This window comes from Cavia porcellus, unplaced genomic scaffold (assembly GCF_034190915.1).
Source record: "Cavia porcellus strain 051 isolate PalLab524CR breed Dunkin Hartley unplaced genomic scaffold, mCavPor4.1 scaffold_10, whole genome shotgun sequence".
Classification (NCBI taxonomy): domain Eukaryota; kingdom Metazoa; phylum Chordata; class Mammalia; order Rodentia; family Caviidae; genus Cavia; species Cavia porcellus.
The window spans coordinates 7,238,073-7,260,343 of NW_026947493.1; the positions used below are offsets into that span (position 1 = coordinate 7,238,073).

General features: G+C 49.0%; 1 protein-coding gene across 1 annotated transcript; it reads right to left on the reverse strand.

The window, feature by feature from the left end:
- Positions 1-17: 17 nt before the first annotated feature.
- Positions 18-12,946, reverse strand: Oaz2 (ornithine decarboxylase antizyme 2). Its single transcript, NM_001289957.1, is given in 5 exon segments — positions 18-1,205; positions 1,843-1,928; positions 2,519-2,694; positions 3,519-3,676; positions 12,731-12,946. Coding segments are annotated over 5 exon segments (570 nt in total). The 5' UTR covers positions 12,751-12,946; the 3' UTR covers positions 18-1,074.
- Positions 12,947-22,271: the final 9,325 nt, after the last annotated feature.

Below are 22,271 nucleotides of genomic sequence, written 5' to 3' on the forward strand. Positions count from 1 at the left end.
AAAAAGAACAGGCCAACCACAACTTTAAATCAGTTTATTGACACAGTAACACAATACACTTGCCTTCCTGACACCTCCACATCCCTCACCCAGTTGTCATTCTTCCCCCATCCTCAGCCCTTAGGGGGAAATACAGAAGGGTTGGCCACTGCCCTGCCCAGGCCTTCCCCTCTCGGGTGCTGCTCAGAGCCTGCTGGAGGAGGCAGGCAGCACTGTGCTCCAGTACCCATCCTAACCCTAACGACAGACTCCCCCACAGCTCCCAGGCCTGTCTGCTCGTCATGACCCTAGGAAGGAGACCTTGGGACCTGTGTCACAGGAGAAAAAACTCCTGGCAGTAACTTGAGAATTGGAGTCTGGCTAGTGATTAAGGCCCAGGCACCCCCAAAAAGCCCTGGTGGTGGGAGTGAACTTCAGTGCTCCTATTTAAAATGCACTGATAACATTGAACAGATTAAGCCAGCTTAACCAAATGCCAGAATAACACTAAGCTGTAAAGAAGGAAGGGTTGGTAGTGACCTGTTTATACCAGGACGGACAACACACACGCACGCACGCACGGAGAAGCCAAAGCAGAGTGTCAAAGAGAATCCAAGGACACTGCCCAGGAGCCAAAAAGCCTATACTCAAGAGAGTCCTAGGGTGACAGGAAGCAAAAGAAAGAAAATACATAAGTCTTAAAAACTGAAACAGAAAGCCCAACAGCAGGAGCCGGAGCCTGACGGTGCTGCCCACCAGCCCTCGGCCCTGGACCCAGATCCTCCCTCCCCATCTAGGCAATGCCCGCCCCTAGGCTAGATAGAGCATGTCACACAGTGCAGTTTAAAAAGCTTCTAAAGTCAGTTCATAAACATCTTCATTTACTACTGGTGATTACATGTGAATAATATGTTTATACTGTTCTTTATGGAAAACAATTTCAACAAGTCAACTCCAAGAACACAGCAGGCCACCCTCACCCTGAGCCCCTCAGCATCCTTCCCTAGATGGGGAGGCGCCCCCTCCGTGTCCCAGGGCTGCCTAAATTCCCCTCTTCCCCACTGTGGCTTTTGAGCAAAGCATCCTCTATGACCATTAGTCCTCATCGGACAAGTTCTGGTCCAGGGGGTAAACCATGAACATCACATCTGGCCGAGAGGGAATACAGGGATGACCTGGACGTACAATCTCAAAGCCCAAGAAGCTGAAGGTCCTCAGGAGTGGAGCTGTAAGAGAGCATAAGAAACATTCTTTTTTTTTTCTTTTTTGTCTTTTTGTTTTTTATCAGTACCAGGGATCGAACTCATGACTATCTGCTTGCAAGGCAGGCGCTTACGCCGCTGAGCTAACTCCCTAGCCCCGAAATATTCTGATGAGAAGTACAAGTTAAAGCTCAATGAGAGAAAAACCCCCATGACATGAACAAACAAGTACTAGCCAGTGGTGGGACTCCGTGGTACACATCTTAGTCTCCTTTTAAGACAAAAAAATGTCAGTGTATGAGTTTTTTCTAAACAAAACCCTCAGTACTGCGCTTTAATTGCAGTGTTGGCACTTTGTTTTGTTTTGTTTTGTCTTTTTCCTTTTTATTGGTACCGGGGATCGAACTCACGACTGCCTGCTTCCAAGGTAGGTGCTTATGCCGCTGAGCTAAACCTCCAGCCCCTAATGTTGGCACTTTGTGATAAGTAAGTGGGTTTTGGGTTACAGTTTGGGCACTTGTTTCTAAAAGGTTCGCCATGGCTGCGCTAGACCTTCACTAACCCTAGGGCCGCAGCCCTCACTTCAGAGGCCGCTGCCTCGAGAGGAGTCCTCAAGCATCCACCCCAACCCTGCAAGTCTCCCACTGCTGCTGTTTCTCACCTCGGTCTTCCCGGCCCTTCCTGAAGCAGATGAAGACGTAGTTCACTTTCATCTTCTCTTCAGCAAACTCTAGCAGTGCTAATAATCTGCAGGAAGCAAGGAACTAGTCAGGCCCACCACAACCTCCCCAGACCTCCCTGTTACCTTACTCCCCCAAAAACAGGGCTTCCTAGGCTAACAGAAGTGTCATAGAGAAGCTCAGGGAGAAAGTTCTCATTTCAGGACTCCACGGTCCCTAAGTCCAGAGAAAAGCCACAGGCCCTGAGGAAAATGGCTGAATTCTTGCATTCTCTAATGGGAGTTCTTCATCTGACTTAACTCATAAGACAAGCTCTGGGATCTAGAAAGAGGCCAGCTCTTTGCTGCTTGCTACTGAGAGGGGCATGTAGCAAATGCAGGCTGTGTGGAGAGTTTCCCCAGCCTGCTGTGTCTGAGCTTCCTGGCTGCTGTAAGGTGGACCCAGGAGAACCTGCTGTCTGCTAGGAAGTGTGAACTGTGGGGCTATTAACTGGTGTTGGTTAACATGACAGTGACCTAGAGCAAGTCTGTTTTACTACCTAAAAATAACCTTGGGAAATCTAGAGCTGGGGGGAATGCAAAGATTCCTATAAATCTGTTATCCCCCAAAAATATACCCTCCTCTGCAAGGGGGCCTCTTTGCTCACTTGCTCCTTACCCTTCTTTGCTCCCATCAGCTAATAATCCATCTGGGATTTCTACAAACAGGCTCTGGCTGGACAGGACTGCATCCCAGGAAGAGACCTTCACCTCAGTGACCTCATACTGAAAGTGGACGACGTGAGGTTTTCCATCGTTCACAGGGAGGTCCTGGGTCACAGTGAGCTTCTCGTCCTGGGTAGGAAAGCAGGGTAGAGGCCCAGATCACTACTGCTTCTAGGCATCTACCCCCTAAACCAGCTAGCACTGGGAGCTCCTTTAGCCAGTCTCGCAGTAGCATGAGACAAAGAGCATGCTGGCAATGCTGATCTGTGTGCTGGCTACCTGTTCACTGCTAAGACCAGATGATGTTGGTAAAAGCAAAAAGAATGAGAAGGAAATATTTAGCAAGTGTTTCTAGGTGCCAAGTAGCATGAAAGGTGCTGTCCCATATATCCTACAGTCATCGTGATAAGCACCTGAGACAGACACTCGGATCTCCATTTCAGTTCTGAGATAACAAGGCCAAGAGCAATTAAGCAACCCACCCAGGCTCCCATAGTAATAAACGGCAAAGTTGAGATTCAAACCTAGGCCTCCTTGACCTGAATACTTTTGCTTTTCCCCAACATCATATTTTTTCCCTCCCCTCTCTAAAAGGGAAACACCAAAAACAAATATATTTGTGAGGGTTTAGCTTGGGGCCCAACCAACCAAAGCCGGCTTTCAGGTAAACTGAAGGGGCCCCGCATTATGTCCCCTGAGCATGATTTCAAGTGAGCAGAACTCACATGCTTTCCTGCCCTTCCAGCCATCTCAGCAGATTAAAAGGCCCAAAATGGTGCTAATAGCCCCCTCCCCTGCCCCATCTGAGTTCAAGAAAGGCCAAGTAGCATCCTTAGAAAAAGTCATTCTCAGTCTCCTTACTGGCCTGGGCCAGGATCAGCAGACTGATCAGAGAGATCACTGCTCCTGGCAGACAGCAGTGGTGCCCTTGCTCCCCTGCCCAGGTCTCTTACCTTATATATTAGAGCTGAGAGAGAAGGATCCCTGCCGCCCCCTCGCCCACCGGGGATCTTCGACAGTGGGTGAGGGGCATCAGGAGCACCACAGAGGCCCCGGAACAATGTGCCTGCAGCACTGGAGCTGGGGACAGTTACTCAAAGGCAGAATACTACTGCAAGAGAAAGAAGGCCAAGCAGTGACCAGCAGGACTCAGCCCAGATTCCACCCGACACCTGCCCTGTGTCTCCCTGCACAAATGTCCTAAAGGTTCTCTGCTGCCCTCTGCTGCCCTGTCCTTCCTGCTTCTGCTTCCAGAACCGCTGCTAACCAGCTCTCTTCAAGGAACACTCAAGCTGAAGAGCAGAGCGTATCCAGAAGAGCCAAGGGAGCAAGCCTAGCTGGATATGGCTCACAAAGGAGCACCTATCCAAGATCTCCAAACCAGGGGCTGGGGATTTAGCTCAGCGGCATGCCTTGTAAGCACACAGTTGTGAGTTCGATCCCCAGTACCGATAAAAAAAAAAAAATCTCCAAACCAGAACTTTGCAGCGCTGCACGCCTTGGAAGGAATCGGATTCTGGCTTGTGTGCTAGGCCTCCACACTGGTGCTCCAGTCTTCCCTTAAGCCAGCAGGGCTTCAACCTCCTCTGTGGCAAAATCCCGACCTCCACACATTCATCTCAGACCCAAGAGGCAAGGCGGGTGGGCCTTGAGAAGCCATGTGGACTGGGTACTGTATCCCTGAGCGACTCTCCAGGCCAACTTTCCAAGTGATCTCACATCTGACCCTAGGAAGCCAAATCCCTCTAAGAGTTAAGAACAAACAAAATTCAGAATTGTGGCTCCCTGGGCAGAGAGGTGTTATATTGCACAGATTAGAGTATCTGAGTTTGTACGCAGCCTGCCACCAAATGCTAGGCCTCCTTGTCTTCCTCTGCTTGTCCCTTCATGACCTGAGTACAGGAACGTGGTCAGAATAGACACCTAGGTACAGGGACACAGGGGTGACCTTAAGGGGGTGAGAAGCCCCTACAGAAGCTTCCTGTCACCTCCAAGTTGTGCTCTTACTGGCTACCACGACTTTCAGGTGGGTCTACTGGCTCTAGTCTACTCCACTGTTGCCTTAGAAACTAATTTTGTGACCCTTTAGGATGACCCCAGGCCAAGGGCACATGAAGGACAAGAAGTTAAACTGTCTCTGCATGTACACTGTTACTGAGCAACAGGCCTGTCCCACAGCCACAACTCGCCAGCCAGGGGTACCTGGAAGGCAGTGGACAGGACCACAGCAGTGTGCTGGGGCCAGCGCACCAGTGTGTGGCCTCTCCCCAAGGTCGTGGTTCATGGTGTCACTTTGGCAGCTTGAACCAGCCCAGTGGGAAATATTTACATTCATGCCAATTCTGGGTTCTGCTACATAGGAAGCCGAAAAATCGAAACCACATCTAACATGGCACAAAAGCCACATAGACAACCCGGAGGTCTTTCACCCCTAACAGACTGTGTTATCGTTCCAGCCCAGCCAGGAAGGGACTTGTCCAAACTTGTCACTGCTCAATGCTTAGGGTCTGATCTCTCAAGGAATTTCACCTAGGACCTAAAAGCACCTTGAAAGTTGCCAAGCACACAGGGGCCTGGGGCAGCAGGGCTATCTAGGGATAACAACCCCATGCCCCACCCTCCAACTTCCTCTAGAAAACCCCAGGACATCCTTACTCTTTTCCTCTTGCCTTCACCAGCAGCTGCTAATGGTGTTAACAGATGACTATAATACTAATAAATTTCGAGGACAGAAGTTCTTTTTTTTTTTTCCCAGAAGTTATTTTCTTAAAACAAAACAAGAAGTTATTTTTTGTTGACAAATTTTAAGGACAGAAGTTCTGATTTCCCCTTCCAAGGTACTGAGGGGTAAACAATAGTCTCCTGGCCAGGAAAAAGAAGACAAGGGTGAGGGGTTTCCCTGTATAAAGCTTCACCCCACACATACAGTATGAGTGCTTTCTCACTCTGCAATGACCATTTCTGGCCTATGTTGAGGTTCCTGTAGGAGCACCAGGAAGCCTGGGCCATGGAGCAAGCTGTCCTGGTTGCACTGATCTCTGGAGCTATCAAAGGACTGAGCGGATTCTCCCTGAACTAGTAGAGATGTTGCCTTGCATGTTACAATTGCTTGGATTCACAAAACAAATAGATCACCAAGGTCCCTGCAGTTCTAAAATTCTGGTGCCAGAGTCCTACATAAGGAACTACAGTGATACTTCGGTTCAGGACCACTTCTGTTTGCAAAGAAGTTATCTCACAAATAGAAGCAACTAGCAAAATTTTGTTTTTGTTTGGAAATTCTGCATCAGATGATGAGAACACAACTGCGGCCATTTTCCCATGCAAACACCAACATGGCCATCTTTTCCATAATCACTGAAAACGTGCCTCAAGAACTTTTTTTTTTTTTGGTACCAGGAATCAAACTTATGACCTCATGCTTACCAGGCAGGCACTTATGCCACTAAGGTATATCCCCAGCCCCCCACTTTTTTTTTTTTTTTTGGCTTTTTGAGACAGGATTTTGCTATGCAGTTCAGGCTGGTCTTTGGCTCACTTTGTAGCCCAGGCTGGTCTTGAACTTGCAAGTGATTCTCTTGCCTCAGGCTCTCAAGTGCTGGGATTACAGAAGTGCTCCTCAAACAATCTTTACACCTTCCAGCTGCATGGACAGCAGGCCTGCTTTCCAATTATCATCTTGATTTTTTGCTAATGCGCACATGCAAACAGCAGAAACAAGAAAGCCCCTGAAGTGATGAGAATAGAGTAGGCTGGGTTTTTTTCTTTTGTTGTATTTTAAGAATCCCCTTTGGTTTCCCACAAATAATCCCTGGAGTTTGCCTTTCATCTACCACTAATCTATAATAAGCCTGTGACATTTCTGGTTTCCTGATCTCTTGCTCTTCAAATAAATGCAGTTAAGTCCATATGATGATAGCAAATCACTGACCTCCCCATTCATATACAAGAATGGTGCAAAGGCTTTGCACCTCCCTATTAAGCCTTCAAAAACAGCATATGTGTGAGAGTTGTTTCGTGATCTTATAGTGGGGCCCAGTGCTCTACCATAAACAGCAGGGATAAATCTTAGTGGACACTAGATAACAATAACTACCTTCACTGCTCACTGTAAAGCACTTGTTATTAGTTACTTGCAATAAGTGGCAAATTGCTTCTCTTTCAAAAAATCTGATTTGTCAAGTGAGAAAGGAAGAGGGATACACATGCATATATGTTGGCTAGAAACACTAAGGAGTACAAAACTGCCCAGCAACAGCCTTCTCCAACCAGACTTCAATGTTCAACTGGTACTGCAGCAAAATATGCCACCAACCTCATCAGGAACAGTGAGTCCTAAAAGAATTTAAGTACTTGGGGCTGGGGATTTAGCTCAGCGGCATAAGCACCTGCCTGGCAAGCGCAAAGTCATGAGTTTGATCCCTGGTACAAAAATAAAATAAAATTTAAGTATAAGAGAATGTGGCTTCTAAACACAACTCACAAGGTCACAAGGTCCAAGTTAGGTTAGATTTCATATTCCCATTAATCTTATTTATAAATGGCTTAGTTTTTTTCAATCCTTCCTCATATCCTGGTCACTCCACTAGGAAGCAGGCATGATTTCATCTCTACCACCAAAAGAAATTCAGTCCACAGGCTGAAAGATCAGGTATGCTGATCACTGCTGCCTCCAAAGCATCTGTGAAACCGTGTCTGAAATGTCCTTAGCAAGTCATGATTTCATACACCAGCTACCAATAAGTATGCAACAGATGTATTGCTGGTAGATGTTAACAATAACTCACATTTTTATAATTTAAATCCGGCTGTGGTTTTTTTTTTTTTTTTTTTCTTTTTATCGGTACGGGGGATCGAACTCATGACCGCTTGCTTGCAAGGCAGGTGCTTATGCCGCTGAGCTAAATCCCCAGCCCCCCGGTTGTGTTTTTAGGTTGTTTTTGTTGTTGTTGTTTTTCATTTTTGTGGATACTGAGAATTGAACTCAGGACCTTGCACTTGCCAGGCAGGCGCTGTACCACCAAGCTACATCTCCAGTCCTCAAATTCTGTTGTTAAATCTCTAGGGTACCTCCTAAATCTCCTGCCATAGGATCTTTGGTTAAAGAATCACTTCCAGTTGACTTTATATCAATTTTGATTTTTATATTTAGTTTGGTCAAAGCAGAGTACAGCCTGCTACGCAGACTTGAGACTAAACATAAAATTCTGCAACCACACACTCTAACAAATATTTGAATTCAAATTCATTTTGATAAGCTTTTGATCATGTTTCACTTCAATCAGTGGTCTCAATTACATATGAGTCTGCACCCTTCCCCCACGATTTCCATTACTTGAGAAGACCAGATGGCTGTGGTGTTACCTACCTTCACAGAACCAAATTCCCAGTATTCAGCATTCACTTCCCTCTTTTACCTCCCTCCTCTGACAGTTCATGTCTCAGGCCCTGCTTCATGGACACCCAGGCTGTCCTAGCTTCCTCTGAACAGGCTGCTTTTTCTTGGAGACTAGGAATATCTCTGATGACTAATCCTTACGTAAAAGGAGAACAATCCAGGGTTCCCAAAACACGTATTAAAAAGAGAAATAGGAAGAAAGGTGGGAGGTGGTGGCCACCTCCAGTCTACTGTGACTGTACAGACCTATTTACAACTGCCACTTCCCTTCTCATCTGAGAAGGGTCCCTGGGCAGCTGCCCTGCATAGGTCATTTCACTAGGGCCTTTAGGCCTTCCAGAAAGTCTCCCTGCTAAGTATGAATAAAAGAAAATGACATCACCACTCTGAATCACATGCTGAAAGCAAAATTGGGCTGTGGTTGATTTTCCATAAGAAACACATGTACAATGGCAGCTAGAATGTACCTGAGGTTTGCTCCTCACACAGCTGACAGTGGCACATCTGCCAAAAGCAGGTACACCGCACACACTACCAAGGGTGGACAGACAGCTGGGTGATCATGCTTTAAAATAAGACTAACTTTACATTCTAAGTACTTCAATCTGATTAGTGTAGTAAGCTTATCACAGTCTGCAGCCTTCCTCCAAGGATACAGTTACATCACTGTTTATAGTTATTGAGGGCCTAGGATACTTTCTTACTGCTTCTCTTCTCTATAAAGTATTTTATGCTGCTGCTACTGCCAACGGGAAACTACTTGCCTTGTTCACCTCAGGTAACAAGATTCCTGACCACCTAATTGGCCATTTTTGGCCCATAGCTTTCAGTGAGCTTCCCAAATCATGGCACTAACTTGAGTCAACACTGTATACTGTTTCAAAAAGGGATGAATTACTTTTTTCTAGAAACACACATTTGTAAAATCCCTCTACCCCACTCCTCAATCCTTTTTATATTTCTGAGCAACTCTGTGGCTAAACTTGGATTTCTTGGCAGAATAAGGAATTGCTATTATTATCTGCGTTGCTTTTTGAAACATAATCTCCAATTTGGGTGGGATTCCTGACTAGGAGTTTCTCTTCCTCTGTGGATTAACCTTGAAGGTATAGTTTTAAAAACTGGTTCTACTACTCCTTAAGCCCAATAAGCCATAATGCCAATAAATAATAAATAACCAAAACCAAAGTCTTTCAGAAGAGAAAGTTATTCCATTACCCAGGAAACCATACAGTCAGTGAATATGTTCAGGATAGCTCAGGTGAGCTCTTGTGCCCTGTACCCTACCGCCCCCACAAAAATCCACCTGTAGTATCAACTCCATCTCCCCAAAATCCACCAGCAAACAGACTGATTGCAACATGGTGATCAAGTCAGGGCTAGCTTCTCCACACACGGTACTGTCACAAGACACCAAGCAAAACCCAGCAAGACACTGTCTCTCTGCCCCACAAATCCAAGCAGAAAAAAGGCCACCAAGTCTGGCTTCCTAAATCCCATAATAAAGGGACTTACGTTGGTTTTCTTCCCTCCTTAACCATCAGGAATTTTGACATTTTGGAGGTACAAATCAGAACAACACTGGAAAGGAAGAGCCTTGTTTTCAAAACATACTGCCAGCTCTTCAGCAGCTTCTTCTTCCTCCAGGAAACTAAGCGTCCAACTCCTGAGTCTCTCACTGGAGCCAGAGAAGCCAAAGGTCCCATCCCCCACCTAATAGGAGCTAAACTCCCAACCAGCTCCCCATTCTGCAGACATAAAACACCAAGAACACAGACTGGAAAAGACTCCGCTCCAATCTCTTAACGGAATTCCTAGTTAGGACTCTACGAGGATTCCTTTTACAAAGTTTGAAGCAGGCCAGAGGAGGCTGGGAAGCATGCTATGAAAACAGGACTGCCATAACTCAAGGAAACCAGACACCCTGCACACAACACCACCCCACCCCCAGGCTAAAGTGGAGGAGCCTATCAAAGGCCCCACTCCTGCCCAGGCCCTGGCAGGCCAGACGGCTCCACCCTCCACCTGCCTCTCACAGGGCCAAACCCCTCGAATTACCAACACACAGAGAGGGCCCTGGAGACAGGCAAGCCTGTTTTGCCACTTAAGAGGCTGGAAAGAATCTTAGGGCTCACCCAGCCCCCTCTTTACATAGCCACACACTGGCTAAGTGAAGAAGATGAGGTCTCTCACAGTCAGTGGAAGAAGACCCCTGTGTTACTCCCAGTGTTCAGTCTTTTGGGCTCAGCCTGCAAAGCACAGGCCATTTACACCAGATCAGTTCTCAAAGTTCCTGTTGAGAGGTCCCACCTTCCAATTCCTTGCGGCAGACACAACCAGTGACAAAACCTACGTGGAATATCCCTTAAGCAGGTTGTGCTGTAGGGTCCTCTGCTTCCCCTACCCCTGGACTTGTCCTAGCTTCTCTCCTACCTGCCCAACAGTCTTGGCACACACAGCCTTCCTTCTGATTATCAGCCTCTGCACCCAGCACCATCCAGTACAAGCCATTTCTACCACCCCAGTGCCAGAGAGAATGAGGCAAGAGAAGATGGAATCCAAGAGCAGAGGATGAAGGTGGGAAGTCTCAGAAAAGGAAACAGAAAAGCATGTGAGACTGTAGGCAAGGAGGGTTTAGCAGCCAGGGATACCGGGTCAAATGAGCATTAAAAACTAGGAAATGGGGGGCTGGGGATTTAGCTCAGCGGCATAAGCACCTGCCCTGGAAGCAGGCGGTCGTGAGTTCGACCCCTAGTACTGAAAAAAAAAGAGAAGCACAATAAAAACTAGGAAATGGAGAATACAGTTTCCATCTGTGTGTACAGATGGAAAGGAGTCAGAAGACCAGATCAGGGTTTGGGAACTGATGGGGAAAAACTGGCTAATGGCTAAGAACTAAGCAATTGGAGAGGCTGTGGCAGGTACAGTATCGGGGATACTTGTGGACAGTAACAAAGACAAAAATACTCCTGAAGCAGACTGGCCCTTGACAGAGAAGAGCTGATACCTACTAAAGGAATATTTATAGGACAGGCTAAATCCTAGAGTTGGGGGACAGTGTTTTGCAACTCTGGCTCTACATTAGAATTACCTGGGAATTTTTAAAATTATGCTAATAACCAGGCCCTGCCCTAGGAAAATTTGGCCAATCTGTGAAGGTGATGCCCCCCCTGTGACTTTTCAGATGTACAGTCAGAGATGCAAGAAAAACTGAAAATCTGCCCTGAATATTTAGGGACAGTGCTGCTAAACAACGAGAGATGGGAAGTTAGAGATGGCTGAAAAGGAGCCCAAGCCTGAGAAGAACCACGGATGGCTGTTAGAGCCCCCACATGAAGAAAGGTAATAAGAAGACAGGCTGTGTCTGTAACAAGAGTGAAGTCTCCTTTTGGAGACACCATGGCACACTTTAAAAAGACTCACAGGGAATGGGTCTGCTAGCAAAACAATGAGGCTTCCCTGAGGGGCAGAGGCTGGAAGGTCAAATCTGAGGACTAAAGGGCTAGTGTAGGGAACTAATGAGCTGCAAAGATGGGAAGGGGACAGCAACAAGTCTAAAAAGAGATAAGGAAGGGAAGTAGGTCTTAAGTACAAATGGAACCCACCTGTCATACTGGAGCAACTATGGTTAAACACTGAGAGTGAGGAAGTTATGGAAGTGTTTCATTGAAAAGCTTCTAGGGCAGAAATAGGGGATATACTTGAGGGAGATGGATGAGAAAAGATGCTTTGGAAAGAGAAAAGAAAAACTGAGCTATCAGTTCTGCCTAGTTTGGCCAAAGGGAAGGATACCCGACGCAAGTGTGGAAATCCTCTAAGTGCTTACTTCAGGAGGATGTGCAGCCGCTCTCCAATGCATGGGGGCAACTGGACTTGGAGAGGAGGAAACTTGCACAGGCCCTGTGTCGGGCCCAGAGATGGATTTGAAGGCACTGAAGTGCAAGGCCAGTGGGGAGCCCTTAAAGGCCTTCACTGAAAGAGGGTTCTATGAACCAATGATCTTATAAATCAGCAGGGGAAGAGGACCAGCTGGCAGTCAGTGTTTAAAGGGCAGGGCGTTTAGAAGTGTTGCGGGGATACTTTAGGGGAAAAGGATGAAGGAAAGGAATCAGGTCCAAAGTGTTTGAGAAATAAAAGATGTGACGGCAGGAGGCAGGAAAGATAGGACCTAATGGGGACAGGGGTGCAGAGGAGAGGCCTCTGGAGGGCTGGGACCCTGGGGTACGGTCAGGTTGCCAAGTGAAGGATGGAGCGAAAGGCAGCGGGGCAGTGACGTGAGGAGTCTGGCTGGGGGTGCAGTTTTCACCAAGAGCCAATTCAAAGCGGTTTCGTGATTTACAGAGAGAGACAGAGAGACACAGAGAGAGAGAGAGACACACAGAGAGAGAGAGAGAGAGAGAGAGAGAGAGAGATCTGGGGGCAATGGGAACCGATTCAGGTGATGTTTGCAGGAGGAAGCCAAGTGTGGGAGACAAGTGGGCATCATTCAGCAGAGCTTAAGAAAAAGGGGGTCCCAAATGTAAGGCTGAGCCCAGGCTTGGGGGGCTGCAGGGTACCAGGCCCGGGTGGGGGCTGGGCTGCAGGCAGGGGTGCCGAAAGACGGAAAGGGGTCCCTTGGCGGGGCTTCGCGGAGCTGGGCTGGCTGAAGTGGGGACGGGACCCAGGGGGGCGCGCGGGGCCTGGCGGGGGCCCGGCTGACTGCTCACGGGGAGGCCCCTCAGGAGCTGACGCGGGGTTGGGGGCGGGGAGCTTGGGCCAGGCCGTTACCTGTCCTGGGTGTTTATCATCCTCGGCGGCTCTGCTCAGGGTGAGAGGAGGCGGCCCGGGGAGTGGGTAGGTGGATGAGTGGGTGGGTGTGGGGTCACGCGCGCGGGCTGGTCTCTGCGGGATAAGTCCCTGTCAGGCCTCGGGCCGAGTCACCTCCTTCTGCCTCAATGAGCGCCTGCCTCCAACTGACCCTCCCCGGCTGCCGCCGCAAGCGCCCCGCCCCCCGTGCTCATCTGCATAGCCCCACCTCGGCGCCGCACGGTGTCCTGGGAAACTGGGGCCCACAACAAAGGGCCAAGCACCGCCCCGCCTTGGCGCAGCCGCACTGGGGAATGGAGCTGGGAGCGGGGCGGGGCGCTAGAGCGCTCAGAGGCAGCGCAAGGCTAAGTGAGGCGCTGCTTTTTCAGGTTGTTTTCTAGGCACTGACCCCACCTGGTCCTTCCTGGCCCTCGTCGGGTGTGGCCGAGTGGGGCAGTGTCATGTGGAGGCCTCGAGAGGGTATTTTATGAAACAAAACCTAAGAATACTGCACACGTCTGAACACCATCCCTGGAGTAAATCCAGGCCCGAAGATGTCAGTTCCCAGCGCATAGTGCAGATCAGTAACCGCAGCTGTAGGTGGAGATCAAATCTCTTCCTCTTGGAGACACACCTCAGACGACTGACCACCTGAGCGTTCCCATCCCCGCCCAAGACCTCTGTAGGTTAGGGTCACTGTCACATCACAGCAGTCAGGACAGCCTGTTCATGGTGGCTCTGAGTCCCACTTCGTAAGGCAGTTCGTAGAGCACACAGCGCCCTCTGCTCACCATCCCTGCTGCTTCTCACCGTAGGTAAGTACAACGGTCCAGTGGTCACACAATCACAGGCCTTGACTTTTCAGTCAACCCAGATTGCAATGAGGAGAAATCAGGCCCAGGGCCGTGACTCAGTGAGACAGATCTAGCCTCTCCATCCCCAGTACTAGATAAGACAGAGAGACAGCATGCACTCTCAGATGACAGTAGGTGACTGTCACTTCATATCACCCACTGGGGCACTCAACTCTAGGTACTGAACAGCTGCTCCAGGCCTGGGTTACTGGAGATCAGGGCAGGGATGCTGGAGATCAGTGCAGCAGGGTTCCTGCCTTGGATGCCAAAGCTTGGGCTGGGAGAGGCTCACTGAGAGGCGGTCACAATGCCAGGTAAGTGCACGCTCTGAAGGAGGCCCAGGCGGAGTAACTGGGGAAGGAGAAACAACTTGGCGGAGAAGGTCGTAAACAGAGGTCAACCTCAAAGGTTCCCACCTCATAGTCCACACAGGCAGTTATTCCACTTAAGAAACTTGCTTTTGGTTTTCAGATGATGGGGGTACAGGGGTGGAAGAAAGGTTGAAACTGCCAGACTAAGGCCTTTCCAGCAAAGCTAAAATAGTAACTAGTCCATAACTACCTAATTATCAGTAGATACTTAAACAGGGCTGATCTATGCTTGCTCACTTTAAGGCCCTCCCCCTGGGCCAGGGACATGGCTCAGCGGCATAAGCACCTGCCGAGCAAGCACAAGGTCCTGAGTCTGATTCCTGGTACAGCACCCCCCCCCCCCAAAATACCAACCCTCTCCAGTGTCCCTCAGCTATCTCTACACTTTCAAGTTTAAATCAAGTACACACCAGTAGTATGGGGGGAGGGGTTGAACCCAGGGCCTTCACACTGAGCTACATCCCCAGCATTCCTTGGTTTGGTTTTAAGACATGATTTCACATAAATCACTAAATAGCACAGGCTGGGCCCAGTGAACCTCTTGCTTCAGCCTCCCGTATTGCTGGGATTACAGGTGCTGTCATTCATACATAACACACTGGACAAATAAACCCAGCCTGAACCCTCCTGGCCTTCACAGCGAACAGGGCTGCTCATCTCTGCCAGCCTGTATCTCTGGACAAGTAACCCTTTGGCCTGAAGGGCAGTTTCTATCCAATCAGTACAACTGAGAGGCCCTGTGTCAGCAGCAGCAAACATTTAATATCGTACTAACACACTAACTCTTCCAACAGCTCCTTGTCTTCATTTCAGATGAGGAAAATTAGACCTCAGGGAGATTTATTCTGCCAGCTAATATCATGTATGTGTATGTGCGTGTGTGTATATATGTTCTGGGAGGTTTGTTTTTGAGACAAGGTCTCACTTTGTAGTTCAGGCTGCAGAATTCACAGTGACCCCCCTGCCTCAACCTCTGGAGTGCTGGAATAACAGGCACATATCACCATGCTCAATTTTTGCCAGCTAATATTTACTAAAAGTTTGTTAGCAGTCAAGTTAATGTATTTGCTCCACTTCAAAGCTGTTACGTGATGGAGTCAGAATTTGGATCCGGAGTCACCTGATCTCTGTACTCTGTCTACATTCACATGGGAGATGAGCCAAAAATCTCTCAACTGCAGGATACTGTTTTAAAGGAAGCCACCCTCTTAGGAGGCTGAGGCAGGAGAACTGCTGCAAGTTGGCAGCTAGCCTGGGCTATAGACCAAGATCCTGTCTCAAAACAAATTAACTAAGGATGGGGATATAGCTCAAGTGGCACATACCTGCCTGGCAAGTGCATGGTTCCAAGTTAGATTCCTGGTACCAAAAAAAAAAAAAAAAAAAAAAAAAAAAACTAAGCTAAATAATAAAGCCACCCTGATGGGTTCCATACCAGCAAGGGAAAAATTCAGTTTACCCCTCTGTCCTGTCAGCTGAGCTGTCCTAAGCCATAGTCCTTAAATATAAATGGACTAAATGAAACAGGGCTGGGGGTGTAATTTAGTGGTAAAATAAATGCGGCCCCAAGTCAGATTCCCAACACCAAACAAAGGGTAAAGAAAGCAGGACAAGGTGGCACAACAGGGAAGCCTAGGCAAGAGGATCGTGACGGTTGAGCGTAGCCTGGGCAACTGAGCCAGTTGGAAGACCCTGCCTCAATTTCAAAGTAAAAGGGACTGGGGGTGGAGCGCAGGGGTGCAGCACCCTGGGGTTCATTCCCCAGTGTCCTGAGGGAGTCCTTCCTTTCAGTGGTACTCACTGAAATGCTAATACACGAAAACATACACCTGGGATTAGCTTCAAAAGACCGAGGAGGGAGGATGCGGATGAAACCAGTGGCTGTGCAGGAATGACTGGGAATCGTGCTTTTACCTTGTATGCACCTTTGTTACTTTACACAGTAAATAAAAAAATTAGGAACAACAAATCTCAAGCCACTCTGGTGTGACATCATCCTCACCCCACCGCAGAGAGTGGGTCTACGCTGTAAGTGTGCCGGCTGGTGTGTGAGCCGCTCCATCCAGCTGCCTGGAGTGTTCCACCCGTCCTCCACACGCCCTCTCCCAAGTCATCAATTCTGCCTGATGTCACAGTGCTATACGTGGAATTCGGGCAGTCTGATGGCTTCACACTATGTAACACCGCCCTCTTAATTTTTTGGTTTTATAGTCTTTTTTGAGACAGGGTCTCACTATGTAGTGCAGGCTGGCCTTGAGCTTACTTTGTAACCCAGGCTGGTCTCGAACTCTCAACGATCCTCCTGCTTCAGCCTCCCAAGTGCTGGGATTTCAGGCATGAGCCACCATTTATTTCCCCCAAGGGGGACATCATGGCTAGAGCCACCAAAACACCAGGTGGTCAATGTGCAGAGTGAACCAAGCTACTGTTGCCCTTCCCAGCTCTGGAAATCCACCTGATATACTGTCCTATGCCAGAGCATATATCAGAGAGTGGCCTGATCCTACACCACCAGATACTACACTTGACTGCAGCCAAAAGGCAGACAAGAAATTATCATTTTTTATTTGGCGACAGGGTCTCTTGCTAAACTGCCCAGGTTGGGCTCAAAAGTTGTGATCCACCTGCCTCAGCCTCCCAGAGCACTGGGATTATAGGTGTGTATCACCAAGCCTGGCTTTTTCTGTTTTTATCTTCTGTACTAAGGATTAAACACAAGAAGCCCCAAACTATATATCCTTAGCCCTTTTTAATTTTTTCATTTAGTGGAGTTTTTTGGTTTTTGTTTTATAGTACTGAGATCAAATCTAGAACACTCTACCACTGAGCTACTTGCCCAGCATTTTTTTTTTTTTTTTTTTTTTTTTTTTGAGACAGGGTCTCACTATGTAGTTCAGGCTGGCCTGAAACTGTCAGCATTTCTGCCTCAGCCTCCCAAGTGCTAGGATTATAGGTATGCACCACCACACCTGCTCCCCAGCACTTTGTAATGTTTTCTTTTTTTGTGAGTTTGATGGGGGGGGTGCAAACAATGGGCTGGGGATTTAGTGACTTAAGTGTCTTCCTGGCAAGTGCAAAGTCCTAAATTCAACTGCCTGTATGAAAAGAAGAAAGACAAAAACAAAATTTCAAAAACGAGATTGTAGGAGAGTAACAATAGTACTATGCATATTATCTTCAAAGAAGTTGCTCACATTACAAGATATAGGCATGAAATACTGAAGCAACAATGTAGGTACAAACCTTTTCAATGACCCAATAGCAATAGCAAAACTATCTTAACTATTTTGTGTATACATACATATATATTTTTTCTTTTTCCCTTCCTCTTCTCCTTTCTCCCATCCTAGCTTCTCTTTTCTACAGTTTCGTCCCATTTCACAGTATCTGTTGTACATTTTGGATCTTTTTCAGCGTCTTATACTAATGAGACCAATGAGAGTCTCACATGCAAGTCTCATTTCACTTAGGAGTATGGCCTCAAATTGCATCCATTTACCTAATAAAAGGCTCGTTTATTCTTCTTTATGGCAGAGTAGTACTCCATTGTAAAAAAAATACATCTTTTTTAAAATCCACTCCTAGGTTAATGGGCCTTTGCATTCTTTACAAATTGTGCTGCTGTTAACATGGGTGCACATATATTGCTCTGATGTATTTTTAATTCTGGTAAAATACCCAGAAGGTGAATAGCTAGGTCAAATGGGACCTCTAATCCTAGTCTTTTGAGGAATCTCCAGAGTGGCTGCATTCCCTCCAACAGCAGAGAGGGTTCCTTTCTTCCCACAGCCCATCAGCTGTTATTGCTCGATTTGTTAACAGGATCTTGCTGTGTATTTGAGGTTGGCCTTGAGCTCAGTATGTAGCTCAGCTGGCCTCAAACTTATGGCAATCCTCCTGCCTCAGCCTCCCGAGTAGTAGTGGGATTACAGGTATGCACCACCATGGCTGTGCTGAATGAACATTTTTGAAGCACCAAAGCTTCCAGTAGATTTGGAGAGATGTCATTCACATGTATCAAAACAGGAAGCCAATAAAAATGGCATAGTGTGTGAAAGTGGGTAGGGCAGGCTGTGAGCACAGCAGTTGAGAAGAATTAGCCCTCTGCTCTGCTGCTAAAAACAGAAAATTAAAGTGTCAGTTTCAAAGGGAAAACAGACCCTAGATATTAGAAAAACTTCTGAAAGGCTCAAGAGCAGCTCAGGGTACCTACCAGGAGATGTACATTTTCCTCCTGTCTCCTCAGGATTCTGCCAAAGCTGCCTTCAATATTGCCAAATGTTACAGAAATAATTTCCTAACGGAAAACCTCAGTCTTCTGCCTAGCAAGCGCAAGATCTGAAGTCTTGCCCTCCCCCTTTCCCTGGGTGCTGACCTCAGGGCAAGCACATGTGTGCTCCTAGTGCCTCCGTTTCTCAGCTAAAACTTGATGGCTCTCTCTAAAGACCTTTTAGAACCAGATGTGGTGGCACACATCTGTAACCCCAGCACTTACGAGGCCGACGCAGGAAGATCCCCATGAGGTCAAGGCCAGCCTGGACTACAAAAGGGAGTTCAAAGGCAGTCTGCACTGAATAGTGAGACCCTGGCTCAAAAGACTTTTTAGAGCTCAACACATTGGCCCACACCTGGAATTTCTGCTACTCAAGAGGCTGAGACAGGAGTATCTCCAGTATGAGGCCAGACCAGGGAACTTTGTGAGTTTCCTCTCAAAATGATGCACATCTGTATGTAATCTCAGCACTCTAGAAGGCTGAGGCAGGAAGACTGCAAGTTCAAACGCAGCTTGGACAATTTGGCAACTCACCAAAGACCCTGTGTCAAAATAATAAATAGGATGAAGCATATACTTCAGTGGCAGACATTTGCCTAGATTTTGGGAATACCCTCGGTTGATCCTGTCAGCACCCCCCCAAAAAAAGACTGGGGTTCTACCTCAGTGTAAAGACCCAGGGTTCAGTTTAGATGTTTTCCCCGTACTGCAAACCTCTTTTTCAAGGGCTACAGATGCATAGCTCAGCTTGCTGTGGCCCAGGCTGCAGCTGGAGACCTTGAAGGCCGCCCCGCCCACGCGCTCGGAAGTGCCTGCCCCCCTTGGGGGGTGGGCGCTGCTCAGGCGCGGGGTCCTGGGCCCACACACAACCTCCCTTTAGAGAAACAGGAAAAATACAAATTGTGGCTCCCAAAAGCTCCAGCCGCCGGAAGCTGGACAGGGCAGGCAGCGCACCGGAGGGCCTGCGCACCCTTCCCCCACCCGCCCCAGGACCCCGCCTAAGCCCAGGCAAAAAGGAACCCTTTCTCCACACCCACCACCCCCACTCCCAGAACCCACCCTGCACACAGCGCTGCGAGGAGGAGGTGGTGGACAGACGCCGGGCAGCCAGGGGTCAGCGCCGGCCCTGCTTGGCCGCATTGTTCGCCTGTTTCCTCCTCGGGGTGGGGGCGGGGCGACGCAGCGCCGGCGGCCTGGCGGTTCCCAGGGCCTCCCGTCCTGCTGCCCTTCCGGCGGCTGCGTGGGAAAGCCTGGGGCGCCTGTGTGCTGCGCATGCGCGTGCCTGAGCGGAGTCCGCGTTCTCCCAGCACCGGCGCCGCCCCTTTTCCAGGCTGCGTCCCTGGCTCCCAGGGGACCCTCTTCGAGCGCCGACTTGCCTGGACTCAGGGCAAGGTTCCTGCGGCCTCCGGTGAAGCCCTACCTTCCAGACTCCGCTGTTCCCAGCTGGGCACAAGATCCGTGGGAACCGGACATGGGCGTGGAGTCAGAGACCCACTGGCGGCTACTTAAACGGTCCGCAGACTCGGGGCGCTGCCATCCGTGGAGGCCCGACCCGCACCACTGCAGGGCTGCCAGCCTCCAGCGGCCAGGCGTGGGCTTAAGATGCTCTTCTCTTCCTCCTCCCCTCCCCTCGCCTTTCCCCCTTTTGTATTCCTAGAGACTGAACCATGCACCTGGTGTCCTCCACTCCTGAGCCACCCCCAGCCCGGTTTTTTTCTTTTGAAACGAAATCCGATAGTTTGACCAGGCTGGCCTGGGAGCCGCTGGTATTACAGGCGCACAGCAATATCACCCAGCTGGGAAGTTTTGAGTCAACATGGAGAGATTTCCACGGAAATCTCAGTACCTACAGTGTTCTGAAAAATCAGAATGGCCAAATGCACATTTACTCTTTCAGGTGATCCCTGGTGCCTCTGTGGGCCCCTGACACTGTTTCTCCCCTGCTGCCTGGAGAGGAGCGCGAGCCTCCTCCCACACCCCCTTGCACCCCTGTGCTCCCTGAAGAGCAAACCTCTATCCCTCACTCCACACACGCCCTCCCCCACTTCCCACCTCCGGATGCCTTCGGCTGAGGGAAAAAGGGGGCGCTTTGCAGTGGCCACGTTCAGGAAAGATGGGGTCCGCACCCATTGGCAAACCTGTGGTGGTCCACTTCGTGAGGTATGCAGGAGCCAGAGAAAATAACTTGGAAAGAAAAAAATTATTAAAGCACAGGTTTAATAGCCAGTAGCCAATACGGAAGACTGCGCCCTAACAGCTAAGGGGGGGGGGGGGATGTTTGTGTCGCACTACAGAACGGGAACCGGGGATTACATTTCTTGGGAAGAACAAGGTTCAAGTGGGCTAACAAGCAAGTTTAGATTAGGCAAACATCCTGTTCTGCTCTTAGAGTTACCTTTGATCTTTCTCTTGCCTCTAGGGAGACTTATGAGGGTATATATATATATATATTACAACAAAACCCAACATTCCCAGCAAGCCTTCTAGATTCCCTGGTTTCAGCCTTCACCTTCCAACAGCACTTCCCAGGCACTTCTTGGGTCTTGGTCTAGGAGGGCTCGCTCCTGGGTGCTGAGCCCCCATGCACCGTTATAGTACTCATTTTGGTGTTTTCACTGTTTTTGTGACGAGGTCTCGCTATGCAGTTCAGACTGGCCTTGAACTCACTATGTAACCCAGGCTGGCCTCAAACTTGCCACAATCCTCTTGCCTCAGCCTCCCAAGTGCCAGGATTACAGGCATGCACCAGCAAACCACACACACATTTTTCTGTATATCTGTTTTTAATTTCTTCAGTAGTGTGGGCTCCAAAAGTCTTCTAAGGCTACCCCAGGATTCTTTGCTGAGTATGTGGACAGAGCAAGCCAGTTTCCAAAGATGAACACTCAGGGCTGTTGACACCACACAGTGCCAGAGACCAGTGGTCAGGGAGGACCTGCAGCGAGTACCAGCACCTAGCAGTCAACCTATGGTGTCCAGCCCAAGCTGGTGTCAGGGGTGGTGGCCAGTAGCACCAGGGACTAGCAGCTGGCTGTGTCAGCTGCTGGCATCTGGGGACATCAGGACTGCTAACAGAGCTGCATTTTGCCAGTTGTCTATTTTCATCTGCACTGAGCCAAAGAACCCTGAGCTGACTGACCACAAGTGTGCAGGGACCTCATCATCCTCCCAGGACAGCAGGTGCTGGGTCTGAAGGAGAACTACTCCTTTCACAAAGGGCTTGGGGGCTAGGGATGTAGCTCAGGGCACAAGCACCTGCCTGGCAAGTGTGAGGTCATGAGTTTGATCCCCAGTACAAACAACAACAAAAACAAAACAAAGAATTTGGGTTAGTCAAGCATTGAGGTGCACCCCCGCACTGCAATCCCAACACTCTGGGAGGCAAAGGCAAGAGCATGCTAAATCTGAGCCCAGCCTGGGCGATTCAGCAGTTTAAGGTTAGGACTGGGGCTGAGGATGTAGCTCATGTCAAAGTCCTGGGTTCAAGACCCATACAGAGAAAAGGGACACAGAAGCAGCTGAGGGCCGCTTGTTTCTCCCCAGCCACGAGGCTGTAAGCAGACCAAGACGGGATCTGGTGACCTCCCTCCACCTCTTCATTCTCTCCCCTGCTCCTCCTCCAGCAAAGGCCTTGTGACAAAATAACCACCCACTACCGTTCTCTTCTCAGTGAGCAAACATTACAGCGCGCCACTGAGCAGCCAGCCCGGCACACGTGTGAACCTGAGTTCTATCCCTGGGCCACCGAAACAAGTCCAGGGGCCACGGCTGCCTCGTCTTCCGGTCTTGGGTGTCCATGAGCAGCAATGTGGAGCTTCCCCAGCTTAAGGCTCTTCTCCCACGCGGTCCCAAGCACGCACCTGCAGGCACACATGCAAGCGAATCCCGAACAGCTGAGGACGTAGTGGGGCTCGGCAGACAGGAGTGGACCGGAAGTGGACTGATGGTCCCAGGCCCACCCATAAAGGAGTCACACTTTACACGGAATTACAACCACACATAACAGGCAAGGTTACAGTAACAAG